General features: G+C 45.3%; 2 protein-coding genes across 2 annotated transcripts in view; one reads left to right on the top strand and one right to left on the bottom strand.

The window, feature by feature from the left end:
* Window positions 1–13,176, top strand: part of LOC308572874 (uncharacterized protein) — a 73,528-nt gene that overhangs the window by 32,998 nt on the left and 27,354 nt on the right. Inside the window, exons 27-36 of the mRNA XM_081169313.1 lie at window positions 531–608; window positions 2,462–2,818; window positions 3,376–3,732; window positions 5,883–6,014; window positions 6,677–6,826; window positions 8,481–8,597; window positions 9,550–9,723; window positions 10,104–10,308; window positions 10,695–10,861; window positions 12,440–12,552. Coding sequence (XP_081025439.1) covers window positions 531–608; window positions 2,462–2,818; window positions 3,376–3,732; window positions 5,883–6,014; window positions 6,677–6,826; window positions 8,481–8,597; window positions 9,550–9,723; window positions 10,104–10,308; window positions 10,695–10,861; window positions 12,440–12,552 — 1,850 coding nt within the window. The remainder of the gene's footprint in view (window positions 1–530; window positions 609–2,461; window positions 2,819–3,375; window positions 3,733–5,882; window positions 6,015–6,676; window positions 6,827–8,480; window positions 8,598–9,549; window positions 9,724–10,103; window positions 10,309–10,694; window positions 10,862–12,439; window positions 12,553–13,176) is intronic.
* Window positions 6,966–13,176, bottom strand: part of MPV17L (MPV17 mitochondrial inner membrane protein like) — a 136,057-nt gene continuing 129,846 nt past the window's right edge. Inside the window, exon 5 of the transcript XR_014001916.1 lies at window positions 6,966–7,132. The gene's annotated coding sequence lies outside the window, so the exon portion shown is untranslated. The remainder of the gene's footprint in view (window positions 7,133–13,176) is intronic.

The following is a 13,176-nucleotide window of genomic DNA, read 5'->3' as shown; positions in this document are numbered from 1 at the left end:
TAGATCAATAGGTACCACTCCAGCGGGAAGTTAAATGGCGTTTCCGTGCACTGCTCTGGTTTGCCAGAAGCGGGGTAGTCATGCCGGCCACATGACCCAGAAGCTCTCTGCAGACAAACGCTGGCTCCCTCGGCCAGTAAAGCGAGATGAGCGCCACAACCCCAGAGTCGTCCGCGACTGGACCTAATGGTCAGGGGTCCCTTTACATTGGAATGAACGTAAGATTTGTAAATGGTTCTGTAAGCTATGTGACTTAGGTTAAATAGCAGGCAGCAAGACAAATAATAGTATTGGGTGGACACCGGAGTCAAGCGTTGTGAAATGTTGAGCTGCAGCAAAGAAAACGAAGTATCTCATTGCTGCAATTATATTTCATTTTAGCTTTGTGTGAGAGTGGGTGTGTTTACCAGGGATGGGCGGACCTGCCAATATCAGTTCTCTCGGTTTCTTATTTTTCCAACCTTAAATTCCATTCTCCACATTTCTGTAGCCATTAGATAATTTACTATTTTTTTACTGATATTCTGCAGGTCCAGTGTGACGGAGAATCCACATCTCACCAGCTTTCTGGCCATTGTCACGGAGAGGTTGCAAATCACTCAGTGGAGGTACAAGGTTCATTCTCAAAGCTTGGTCAACAGCATTGCACTCTCTGGAGGCTCAGCTGCAGGAAAGAGAGTCTGAGCATTGGGGGTTGTTTAAGGCATGGAGATCAATATGAATTGAACGGCCTCTGGGTGCAGACTTTCAAGTATCTCTGCTCACTCAACATCCCAGGGAGTTTACAGGTTAAAACACTTGTTAATCCAATGGGTAATAAGTGCATGACTGTGTTTAATCTCACCACAGATGGGTGGGGGGGTTGTTCTGAATTAGAAGTGACAGCAGAACCCCTGTTAAAGTGGCGTAGGTTTGTCTCCTTGGCGAACCCACACATCCCCAGTTTGATGCTCACAGCAGAGGTGAGAGGGGTCTACGGTACAAATAAATGCATTTATGAAGGCAACGTGAGATCTTCAAGCAACCGAGGGCTCGGGCTGCTTAAACTGAGAGCAAAATGTGAGGGCTCCTTCCTGGCTGCAGTGGAGTGGTACCCCAAAGTGTGGGGTTGCCCTAGAAGCCAAGGCAGCAGGGGGTTCTCTCTGGCAGTGACAGGTGAAACCCGGGAAATGTGCCTCATTTGTAAGCTAGACATGGAAAGCAGTCCAAACTGCCTCATCGTGAGCGGGCAATTCCTGCTGCAGAGCAGCCCGCCAGAGATCACTTGGGTGTGGTTACAGCACTGGGAGGAGCAGGAACAGAGAGGAACATCTGTGCCAGAAGAGGTGCAAAGCAATGGGATTTTGGTGTTTGATGCGTTTTCTATAAGAGCCCAAATTAACTGCACTGTGGATGGGAAGCCAATGCAAATGGTAGCGATGCGTGCTTGGGGACCCAGACTGGAGGTGGATTGGCTGCTCAGCCACCGTGTCCCAGCATGGACTAAGGCCGGCTTCCCAGCCAGGAACTGGTTACATGGAGTCGCCCAGTTGGGGAACGGAGCGGACATGAGCTTGGGACTGATGAGTGGGCTGTGCAGGCTTTCAGGCGTGGGACAGTTCGGAAGGAAGCCTGGCGCAGCATGGAGCCTCGCCGTTCACAGCCATTGCCCCTCTTTCCAGGTAGAAAGAAGCATGTCCCGATCGCGAGGGCATCTTTTGCTTCTTCAGAGCTTCTGCTAGCCAGAACATGAAAGGCCTTTTTTGCTGGGCCTCTTCATGTGTACTGCATACCTGCCTGTTCCACAGACGTCCACCTCTCTGTCCTCTGTCCAGGCAAGCAAGAGGTGTGATCAGAGTGCAAGGACAGGCAAAATCACTTACAATAGGAATCAATATCAGGGAGTGCTGGGGGGAGGAAGTGCTGCCTGGAGGGAGTTTCTGTCGGAATCTCCACTCGGCCAAGCTGATAAAGCTCCATTTTCCGGCCGAGTCTCTGGAATCACCTCCGATGAATAATTTACGATCTTGAGCCTTTGATGATGCTCCAAGGCACGTTTCCATCCATTAAGCAGAGTTCCCAGCACAGGGAAGAGACGAGAGGTTTGGGCTACATTGTAAAGAGTTTTATTTCCAAGCTACGCAGTCAGAAAATACATACTCTCTCTATGAAAGCAGAGAGCAACTGAACAAAGGAACAAAGGAAACAGGAAACCAGTAACGTCACATCCATCTCTAGTCTCCCATGAGACTTCCAATAGTATGGAATCCCAGGAATGTAAACAGAGTCCTGTGACTCCAAGCAGCTGCTCAGTGGCAAACAGAAACTAACAGTTTCAAGGGCCGTATCAATGGGCATGGGGGGCCAGATTTCACCCCCGCTTTTAGAATGTGCATGGCAGAAGGCAACAGCGCATCTTTCCAGATCAGCATGCTGCCAGCTGGTTGCAGCGAGCCGACAGCCTCGTTCTTCTCTGTTTTAGGCACCGACGAGAGTTTTGCTCAGCGGGTCAGTGGGGACTGCCAACTGCACAGCCGACGTGATTGGAGAGGTCATTTCCAACACCACCTTTGCTCAGTTCCGTATCCATGCTGCCTGCAACCCTCAGCACAGTTTGGAAATTGGCCTCAGGCATGCCTGGCCTTACCTCAGCTCTCTGGGCCTTGCCCAGGAGAACAGGATAAAAGCAGCTGCTGTGAAAGGGGATGAGTACAAAGGCCTCCTGGAGGCTACACTTGGGAAATGCAAGTTAACAGGCAATGGAGAAGTGAATTCAGAGGGTGAAGTCACAGCCGCAGAATGGAAAGTTATTCTTCTAAATAAATGTGACCTTCTGGAGGTGATTATTTACTATCGCCACCCCAACTGATGGGTTGGAGCATATTTTCTAGAGTTGGGGTCACCAGCAGGCCCCTCATGGTGCCCTTGAGGTCTTCCTTTGGTGCCCATGAGGTCTTTAAAACCCACCCACACCTACCTAGCTCTCTCACTGTCCCTTTTGCCATGGGGTGTTGAGATTGGTTACCTTTTTCTCCCTTGAAAAGTACAGAGTTGAAGGAGGAAGTTGGAAGAGTTCTACCCTTCCCCACTTCCTCTTTCAGCTTTGTGTGCTTTTCAAGACTCAGACTAATTCTTCTGGAGCCAACTTTTACCAGATCCCTTGGAAGAGCAAAGTGTTTGCATGCATCTACAGTTTCTCTATTTCTATCTCCTGATTGGGGGGAGGGCGAGGCTGATCTGGGAGAGGGGCAAAAAGTGAGAGTGGCACCCACAGTACTCCCTCAAATATCCGCAATTCCCCAGGGGTGTAGAAGGTTGGCAACTCGTGCTCTGCAGAATAGATTCTACATAGGTTAAGACTAAACCGAGCTCTCCCCTGTCTTTTCTCTTTCCTAGAAAATGGAGTTACCCCAGAAACTAGTCTCCAGGGGTTCGTTCCTCATGAACATCTACAATGTCAGTTTAGCAACACACTTCTGGTGTGATGGCAAAACAGCTGATGTGCAGCTGGAGGTGTCTTCTGTAGACAAATATACCATGCAAGGATCGCTGGGTCACTCTTTCCCCTACCTCTACGATCTACGGCTGCCTCCGGACAACTCACTCCATCTCTCCGTGACAAATGGCTCCATCCTCAACGGACTTCTGTTGCTACACAACGGAAACTGCAAGCTTGAAGCACAAGGAGAAATCAGACCCTGGAACCAGACTGAATGGGCCCTGGAGATGGAAACAGATTGTACAGTTTTGCAGGTCGTAGCTGGTTCCTTTCTGGTTCTAAATCAAAGCATGGGACTCTAGAAACTGGCTTGATTATTTTTTCAAATAATCAATCTGAGCTTTAAAAAAGAGAGAGAGAGCTGTCTTACACCTAAAGGCAGACCCTGCCATTCACTCAATGGCACAAGTGTTGGTCTTTATTTGCATTTATATTACAAATATTGCATTAGGCCAGCCTTTCTCAACCTGTGGGTCCCCAGATGTTGTTGAACCACAGCTCCCATCACCCCTAGCTAACAAGGCCAGAGCTCAGGGATGATGGAAGTTGTAGTCCAACAACATCTGGAGACCCACAGGTTGAGAACCACTGCATTATTCCATCCCTGGAGAAGCACAGTGGATGGTAATGTGAGACAGGAGATTGCCAGGGATGGCACCAGTGCAGGAGGTTGGCCCATTCGGGCCCCAATAACCTCAGTCTGACCTCAGCCAGGACCCACCTGCCTGCCTGCTTACTTGACAACCAGTCAGGGGATGGCTGTGCCTGCCATTGGCTTTGAAATGAAGCAAATACCATTATAAAGTTATGAATTGTGTATAAAAACCCAACTTGTGTTGAACAATAAAAGGAAGAGGAGGAGGGAAAGGTCTTGCCTGTGTACAGATGCCAGCAGATTAAATCACATTTTGAATCTTGATTGATGGTTATATTTCGGCCCTCATGTATATATAGGAAGCATGAATTTAATAGATTTGGCTTTAAATGCAAATAGGATAAAATCTTTCTCCTAGCCCTAGCCACTTCTCTGATCAAACATACCCTCTTTAAAGCTGCAGCTTTTAAGTCTGTTTTTTAAGAGTCTCATTGCAGCTCACCTGCATAATCACTGTTAGATTTAAAAAAAAAATCTGTGAGAAATTTGGCCAGAGGAACAGAATTACAATCTGTTGATCCCTGCATTTGAAATGAAATCATTTTTGTTCCTCAAGACGTACCCAGGAAGAAGACCGTTTGACAGTGATACAGTAGCCTCCAAATGGGTTTTACAGGCTGTGAAATGCGTTCTGCATCTCACTGTTGACTGGATCCATTCAGACAGATGGGTGCCAGGGAGCGCCCTCACTTTGAAGTGAGGATCAAGTGCCAGGCTAAGGTCACTTTAGAAACTGAAGTGCCACATGGTCTGTTACCCCAAGAGGGATCCCAGAAGAAAATGAGCTGTCGGTAAATTGTGGGAAAACAGATCAGGCATGGCATTAGCTTAGACCTTGAGTCAAACCCTCGTCAACTCCAAGCCAATTTGGCCTTTCATGCAGAAAACCAATTCCAACGGCAAGGATCAGTAGAGAACAACTGCAAAGCAATACAGGTACTGCCTGCCATGGAAAAGGACGTCCCCTTTTGACAAGATGCTCCATTTCATTATGATGCAGATGCTCCATCTGTAGACACACACAATGAAAAACAGAACAAATCCAAGCCGTAATCCCTAAAGACATTTCTAAAGACGAGGAGGACATGTTGCCAAATTCCAAACCTGGAAGATCCAGATTAAGTCTTTTGCATGAATTTGGAAGCTGACTTATATGAGGTCAGCCTGTTTGTTCATCTTCTCCAGGAGTGGCAGCAGTTCTCTGGGGTCCTAGGAAGAGGTCTTTCCCATGTCTTTCTGAGCTTTCTCATAGCTTTACCTGGAGACTCCGGAGATTGAACCTGTGACCTTCTGCATGCGAAGCAGATGATCTGCCACTGAGCTGTAACCCTTCCTCGGAACATAAGAAGCTGCCTTATATTACCAGACCATTGGTCTATTTAGCTCTGTACATCGATGGGGAGTTTCAGGGTTTCAGACAGTGGGTTCTCCCAACCCTACCTGGAGATGTCAAGGATTGGCAGTAGGGCCTTCTGCATGCAATGCAGATGCTCTTATCACTGAGCCATGGCTCTTCCCCCTCTTTAGAGAAGTGGAAGGCACAATCCAGCCAATGATGACACATTGCACAGTTCCACTTTGAATCGCTTACACATAAATTCCATGCCGTTGGAGATTTAGGAGGAAGAGTAGTTGGCTTCCATCTTCTTGTGCAGTAAAACTCCATGAACCAGCTTCAGGCCATGTTAAGACACTGTTATTAAACCCCCTTTTTTATGAAGCTAACTTGAATATTTTATTTCATGGCAGGATCTTGGAGTCCCGGTGAAAATAGATGGGTCAGGGCATATTTTAATCAACAAAACGTACCTGGATTCTCAAGTATTGTTTACTGCAGGTGAAAATAGTTTACATGGATTCCTCGTTTTAAAAGCAATGGCTGTAAGTAATCAAGCTGACATGTTAAGTGATTGTTTTTCTATTTGCTGTACCTCCCCAGACACTTACTAAGCTAAAAAGGTGCAAGGCAGGTGAGAAACGAACCGAAGAGTCAGTTACATTAGTCAAAATACAGCGTTATAAATGTGACACCAGAGCTGAAATCACAACTCAGTGATATTTTCAATTGTGAGTTTCACAATGGTTTTTTGCAGAGCGTTTTCGGAGCATTGTTTTTTTTTAGCTGTGTAGATCTAGCCAAACCTTTGGTGGGGATAGATACGTGGCTCATTTGCTTATCTGTGCGACGGCTTGTAGTTTGTTGAACAAGCCATGGTTAAAACAAACCATATCTTAGCATCATGTGCGAGTAAAGCCAATGGGGAGCTACAGATGGTTACTAAAGGGGCATCCGCAGTAGACTACACCCACCTGAAAGGAAGTGGGGGGAAGAAACCTGGAAGGGAGAGGGAAATGGCATGGGATATCTTGGAAGGTGATATGGCTGGCAGGTTGGAACCTGGAATGGGAGCCCTCCATGCTGCAACATTTTACTGCAGGCCTCCTGTGTCTCTTCACTGTGGCCAGTCCCATGCCCAGGACAGCAGGCAAACGGGCCTTTCCCACACTCCTCACCTGATCTTCTTTGATACAATTTCTCACAGACCAGACAAGAGCTGCATGCGTTGCTGACCCATAATATCAAAAACAGCCTCCGTTTGGGCATACCTGCCAGGACGGTAGTGGATTTAATTTCAGAAAAGAATGGCACCATTTGTAAGAGGTGGCTTCAGTTCAGCGTGGACGGCAAGCAGGTAACCGCACCTCCCTTTTAGTAGCGTATATCCAAATAATGTATACAATAATAATAAGCCAGTGTGGTGTAGTGGTTAAGAGCGGTAGTCACGTAATCTGGAGAACCGGGTTCGCGTCTCCGCTCCTCCACATGCAGCTGCTGGGTGACCTTGGGCCAGTCACACTTCTCCGAAGTCTCTCAGCCCCACTCACCTCACAGAGTGTTTGTTGTGGGGGAGGAAGGGAAAGGAGAATGTTAGCCGCTTTGAGACTCCTTCGGGTAGTGATAAAGCGGGATATCAAATCCAAACTCTTCTTCTTCTCTTCTTATATACTGCCCTTCATCCAAAGATCTCAGGGCAGCTCACAAGATAAAAATACAGGATAAAAGCACAAAATAAATAGTTAAACAAAACAAATAACACACACACACCCAGCACGTTTAAAAGGCATTAAGCAAAAGTGTCCCTTAAAATGCATCTATTAGTGAAAACAACATATAAAAACCATTACAATGGTACCTTGGTTCTCAAAGTTAATCCATTCCAGAACTTCATTCCAAAACCAAAGGGTTCTCAAACCAAGGTGCGCTTTCCCGTAGAAAGTAATGAAAAATGGATTAATCCGTACCAGAGTTTTAAAAACAACCCCTAAAACAGCAACTTAACATGGATTTTGCTATCTAACAAGACCATTGACCCATAAAATGAAAGCAATAAACAATGTACTGCAGCCACACAATCAATCAATAGCTGAACTGGGTTCCGCACAGTCACAAAAACAAAACAAAAAGAGCCACAAAAGTGCAAAATAAATAGCAAAAACAGACAGACCTCAGCGTAACACTCAAAACAGAAGTGTGGCATTCAAATCGGAAGCGTAACACTCAAAATGGAGGCATGTTTTTAATGAAATACATAGATCTGGCCAACCACATGCTCAGGTCTTTCTCCTGCCGAATTGCAGGACTAGTTTTCATTTGGCAGTAAAACTGAGGAAACACTGCATATACTACAATGTGGGTTGCCTTTTTAGGATTAGTAGTGCACATAGGGACGCGGGTGGTGCTGTGGGTTAAACCACAGAGCCTAGGACTTGCTGATCAGAAGGTCGGTGGTTCGAATCCCCGTGACAGGGTGAGCTCCCGTTGCTCGGTCCTTGCTCCTGCCAACCTAGCAGTTCGAAAGCATGTCAAAGTGCAAGTAGATAAATAGGTACCGCTCTGGCGGGAAGGTAAACGGTGTTTCCGTGTGCTGCTCTGGTTCGCCAGAAGCGGCTTAGTCATGCTGGCCACATGACCCGGAAGCTGTACGCCGGCTCCCTCGGCCAATAAAGCGAGATGAGCACCGCGACCCCAGAGTTGGTCACGACTGGACCTAATGGTCAGGGGTCCCTTTACCTTTAGTACACATTTATTAGCACTTTTAATTATCAATCACATGTGAAAGTGGGTCCCATGTTGCAGCTTGGGCCTCAGGTCTGGACTAATTGAAGACCACTGGAACAAGGAGGAGTATGTTAACTGGTCTTTTGCCTTAAGCAGCAAAATGTCTGGGGCTGGCCCCATTTCTCTTCCAGCTGACTTCTAATTTCAGCAAAAGGGTTTGTTCAGGGCACACAACCCATATTACTAATGCGTTTCTCCTCCCTCCCCCTCTTTTTAAAAAAACCTAGATCGCAGAAGAACTGAGCTTTACACAGAAGCTGGACCACATCTCTCTTGACTACAGGCTCATACATAATTTAGAAACTTTGCAAGCACTGTGGATAGAAGACAGGATAGAGTTGCAGGTAGGGGTTTTGTTTGTTTGTGTATAGACATGCTTGTCCAGCAGCCTAACTTGGCTGCCTTGTACAAATCAGGTCACATCCTCACCATTCAAAGAATCATGGGAGGTGAAGTGGCTCTGTGAGGGGTAAACTAAAGCTCCCAGACTTCTTTGGGGAAGCCTATTGCTTTAAATGTGCTGTAAATGTCTGGTGTGGATGTGACCTGACATCCTTTAAATCCGCTAAAATTGCAAAGAAACCAACAAACCACAGTGTGTGGTGTGTGTGTGTGTGTGTGTGAGTGAGAGAGAGAGAGAGAGAGAGAGAGAGAGAGAGAGAGAGATGTAAAAAAACCCATCCTTTTCTTTTTTATAATAATTTTTATTTGGTTTTACAAATATAAAATTATAACAATTCAAATTACATATCCACATTTAGAGATTTCTCCAAATCTCTGGACTTCCCATTTTCCCTATTCATGGGTCCTATTGTACACCCTCTCAACTGCATATTATTTCATAATCCATATTTGTATTTCTCCATTATATTCACTGCATTACAAGCGTTATTAAAATCCTGGTAATGTTTTCATCTGCTTACAGTGGTCTCCTAGATAATTTATAAATTTTTCCCATTCACTGTTGAAGTTTTGGTCTTCTTGGTTCCTGTGCTTTCTAGTCAGTTTTGCCATTTCAGCACAGTCCAACAGCTTGGTTTGCCATTCCTCTCTGGTAGGGACTTTGTCATCTTTCCATCTCTGGGCCAGTAACATCTGTGCAGCTGTTGTCGCATACATGGTCTTTTCTGGTCCTTTGGAATGTTGGTACCTACAATTTGTAATAAGAAAGCTTCTGGTTGTGTGTGTGTTTTACAAAAGTTATTTTAAACATCCCTCCCCCCAATTCATTATATATCAAATGGGAAATGAAAACTCTCCATCCTTTTCATAACATATATGCTTTTTTCCATACAGGCTGTGGCTGGGCTGGTGGATGTTAAGAACCTGAGAGTGAAGATTCAGTATGGTTCATGCTGGATAATTGTTAGAGGGCAAATACAAGCCGTTGAAAGGAGGATAAATTTAACAGGGAACTTTAATCACAAATGGTCGTGGTTGCTACGCTCATATATCCCAGAAAACGTCCAGGTATGTGTGGTCATTCTTGCCGTTCTTCATTTACCATATCTTTCTGTGTATAATGTTGGTTTTTGCTTAAAAAAAACCAGGCAAAAATTTGGGGTCATCTTATACATGGATAATGAATGCAGTGGCGTCGCCTGGTGGGTGATTGTCGAAAAAAGTTCAACAACTCAAGAAATACTGAGTTCTTAATTTTGGGTTTCTAAAAAAACGGGTCATCTTATACAAGGAAAAATATGGTAAAACGGACTGATAAGTCCACAACTGCATTATGAGTGCAGAGCTAAATTGAAAGATAATTTCACTAATCAGACACTTCCTTTTCTTTGCTGGAGCTGAACATTTCATGATTCTTGAGTTGCTTCTAAGGCACGTATCTCTCTTAGGTGATAATGTCCTCTGAAGTTAATACCACTCAAGAAAGGTGGATCCAGACCGTGAGTGGACAAACGCTTATTACCTATACCACTAACTCCATCCGTGTGAAGCAGCAACGCAACACCTTTTGCTGCAGTCTGCATAATGTTACGACGGCGATAACATCCAGATACCCCGCAGCAATCAATTTGACCTTCTTCCTACAGAAACTAGGTACAGTCAATGTTGCCCATGTCCTGCAGCCTTTCTCAGCCTTGGTTCCCCCGATGTTATTGAACTACAACTCCCATCATCCCCAGCCAGCAGGAGCGGTGGCGAGGGATGATGGGTGTTGTGGTCCAACAACACCGGGGGAACCAAGGCTTGGAGAAAGCTCCTGATCCTTTCCTTTGAGTTACCTGCGGTCACAGTGACACCAGGTGATTGGCAGGTACCCGTTTCAAAGCAGCGTGCAGAAACGTGTGGAGCCAATGGGCCACACCCTGTTCTAAAAAAACCATTGGGCCCTAAAAATTCTCGAAAAAAAGAAGCACGTTGTGTAGCCTTAAGCCATACACTGGACAATGGTGGTGGAAATTTTTCATTTTGTTGTATTTCAGAAAACAAAGCCAAAGCAGCATTTCAAGGGCTATTTAATAACGAAAGTGTGGCTGTCACTGTGGAGGTCCTCACTGGCTTTGAACTGCGTGGCCCTTTGGAACTCACAGCAGAAGTAAAACATTCCTTAGGTTACCTGAGGCATCATGGTCTCCCTTTCAGCCTTAAGGTATTTTATATTTATTTAACAAAATTAATTTACTGCTCAGCTGTAAACAGAACCTCTAAGTGGTTTGCCAGAAATAAAGCAAACAATCCCCTGTAACGGGAAGTTCTTATTTTCTGATGTTTCATTGTGTTTTATATGTGCTGGGAAGCTGCCCGGAGTGGCTGGGGAATCACATGGGCAGGGTATAAATAATAGAATTATTGTAATTAATTAATTAATTAATTAATTAATTAATTAATTAATTTGTTGTTTTATTTTGGGTTGTTTTTTTTTAAAAAAAAGGGTTTCAGGAAAAAACTATCCTCCCAACCTAAGGTACTTATTCTCAAAGTAGTCAGTCAAACAGTATACTGTTGTTGTTTAGTCATTTAGTCATGTCCGACTCTTCATGACCCCATGGACCAGAGAATGCAAGACACTCCTGTCTTCTCCTTCATGGATCACTGCCTTGTCGTGGCGAAGGGGCTTGAATAACTCAGAAAAGCTATGAGCTATGCCGTGCAGGGCCACCCAAGACGGACAGGTCATAGTAGAGAGTTTTGACTAAACGTGACCCACCTGGAGCGGGAACCGGCAAGCCACTCCAGTATCTCTGCCAAGAAAACTCCACGGACAAAAACAACAAACAGTATACGCTAAACAGCAAAAAGAAGAAGAAGAACCTAACAACATTAAAATATTACAGCAGCAACATCAAATAAGGGTGTTTTCAGATGGGGCCTTGATATTGCCAGTGGGCCATTGACAGCAGAGTTTGTTTGTTTGTTTGCTTAAAAAATAAATCTGGATTAAATGGTGTCACATAAATTGGACATCGTGAGGAATACAGTGGTGCCTCGCAAGACGAAAAGAATCCGTTCCGCGAGTCTCTTTGTCTTGCGGTTTTTTTGTCTTGCGAAGCAAGCCCATTAGCGGCTTAGCGGATTAGCGCTATTAGCGGCTTAGCGGGCTTAGCGGATCAGCTGATAAGCGGTTTAGCGGATCAGCTGTTAAGCGGCTTAGCGGATCAGCATATAAGAGGCTTAGCGGATCAGCATATAAGAGGCTTAGCGGCTTAGGATCAGCTGATAAGCAGCTTAGCGACTTGGGAAAAAGGGGGGGGGGAGGAAAAAAACCCGCAGGAACTCGCAAGACATTTTCGTCTTGCGAAGCAAGCCCATAGGAAATTCGTTTTGCGAAGCACCTCCAAAACGGAAAACCCTTTCGTCTAGCGGGTTTTCCATCTTGCAAGTCATATGTCTTGCGGGGCACCACTGTACAGGAGTTCTGTGCATCCCAGAAAGTTGCACACACATGCTTGATTTCTGTGATTATGGTGGGTCAAAGAAAGCTGGAATACTGAAATCACTGTGATGTCGGATTGAGATGCCCTTCCTCCAGGCCATCATAGGTTTGTGAGAGAGAGCACCATCTACTCAGGGTGTGCCACAGGATGTTGGCCGGGCTGAATTTCTGAAACAGTCATCAGTGTGAAATGGTATGAGCATTAAAAGTAACAAGACCTTGCAATGCTTCTGTTAGATTCCATGTGAACACATCCACATGTTGTCTTTTCTCTTCTCCTGCTTATTCCTTCAGCTGACGCTCCTCAATATCCTGTCTGAAAACAAGACAGAAGCATCCCTGAAGCTGGCTTGTGACCCAAATCTGAATCTCTTCTTTGTTTTCAGGGCTAGAAATAAGTTGCAAAGGTAAGAAGAGGTTGGCCTTGGCGTTTTACTCAGAGTAGGACCACTGAAATTAATGGACTTTGGTTGCTCCTGTGGGTGTATTTTGAGTTGGACTAGCGTTGGCTATAATCCAATGAAGTCCACCGTTCTTTGACTTCCCAAAATGGTGGGTTGCTGGCACTTACTGAGATAGAGAGGTTAGATGATGTCTGTTATTTATTAAGCATTCATTTGGATTAGTTTGTGGAGAGGTTAGACGATGTTGCATTGAGCAAGTGTTATCCCATACTTTCCAGTGTATTTTCCGTACTTTCCTTATCACACAAGGATAAGGTGGGAGCAGCAGGTTTGTTGCACAATAGCACCAAGCCAGCTGTATTTGCAAACCCTGAATTTGCTGGTTGAATCCCACCTGGTTGTGGTGACAGCCAAAAAGCACCTTCAGAGGGGATAGCTAATCCCTTAACACAGAGCTTTCCAAACTTTTCATGTTGGTGACACACATTTTAGAAAGACATCATTTTGCGCGACACAGTAATTCAGTTTTACTAGCAAACCAGAGGTTAAACCATGGGTAGGCAAACTAAGGCCCAGGGGCCGGATCCAGCCCAATCGCCTTCTAAATCCAGCCTGCAGACGGTCCGG

Source organism: Podarcis bocagei (genome assembly GCF_964188305.1).
Source record: "Podarcis bocagei genome assembly, chromosome: 14".
Taxonomy (NCBI): Eukaryota; Metazoa; Chordata; class Lepidosauria; order Squamata; family Lacertidae; genus Podarcis; species Podarcis bocagei.
This window is presented reverse-complemented; position numbering and strand designations above follow the sequence as displayed.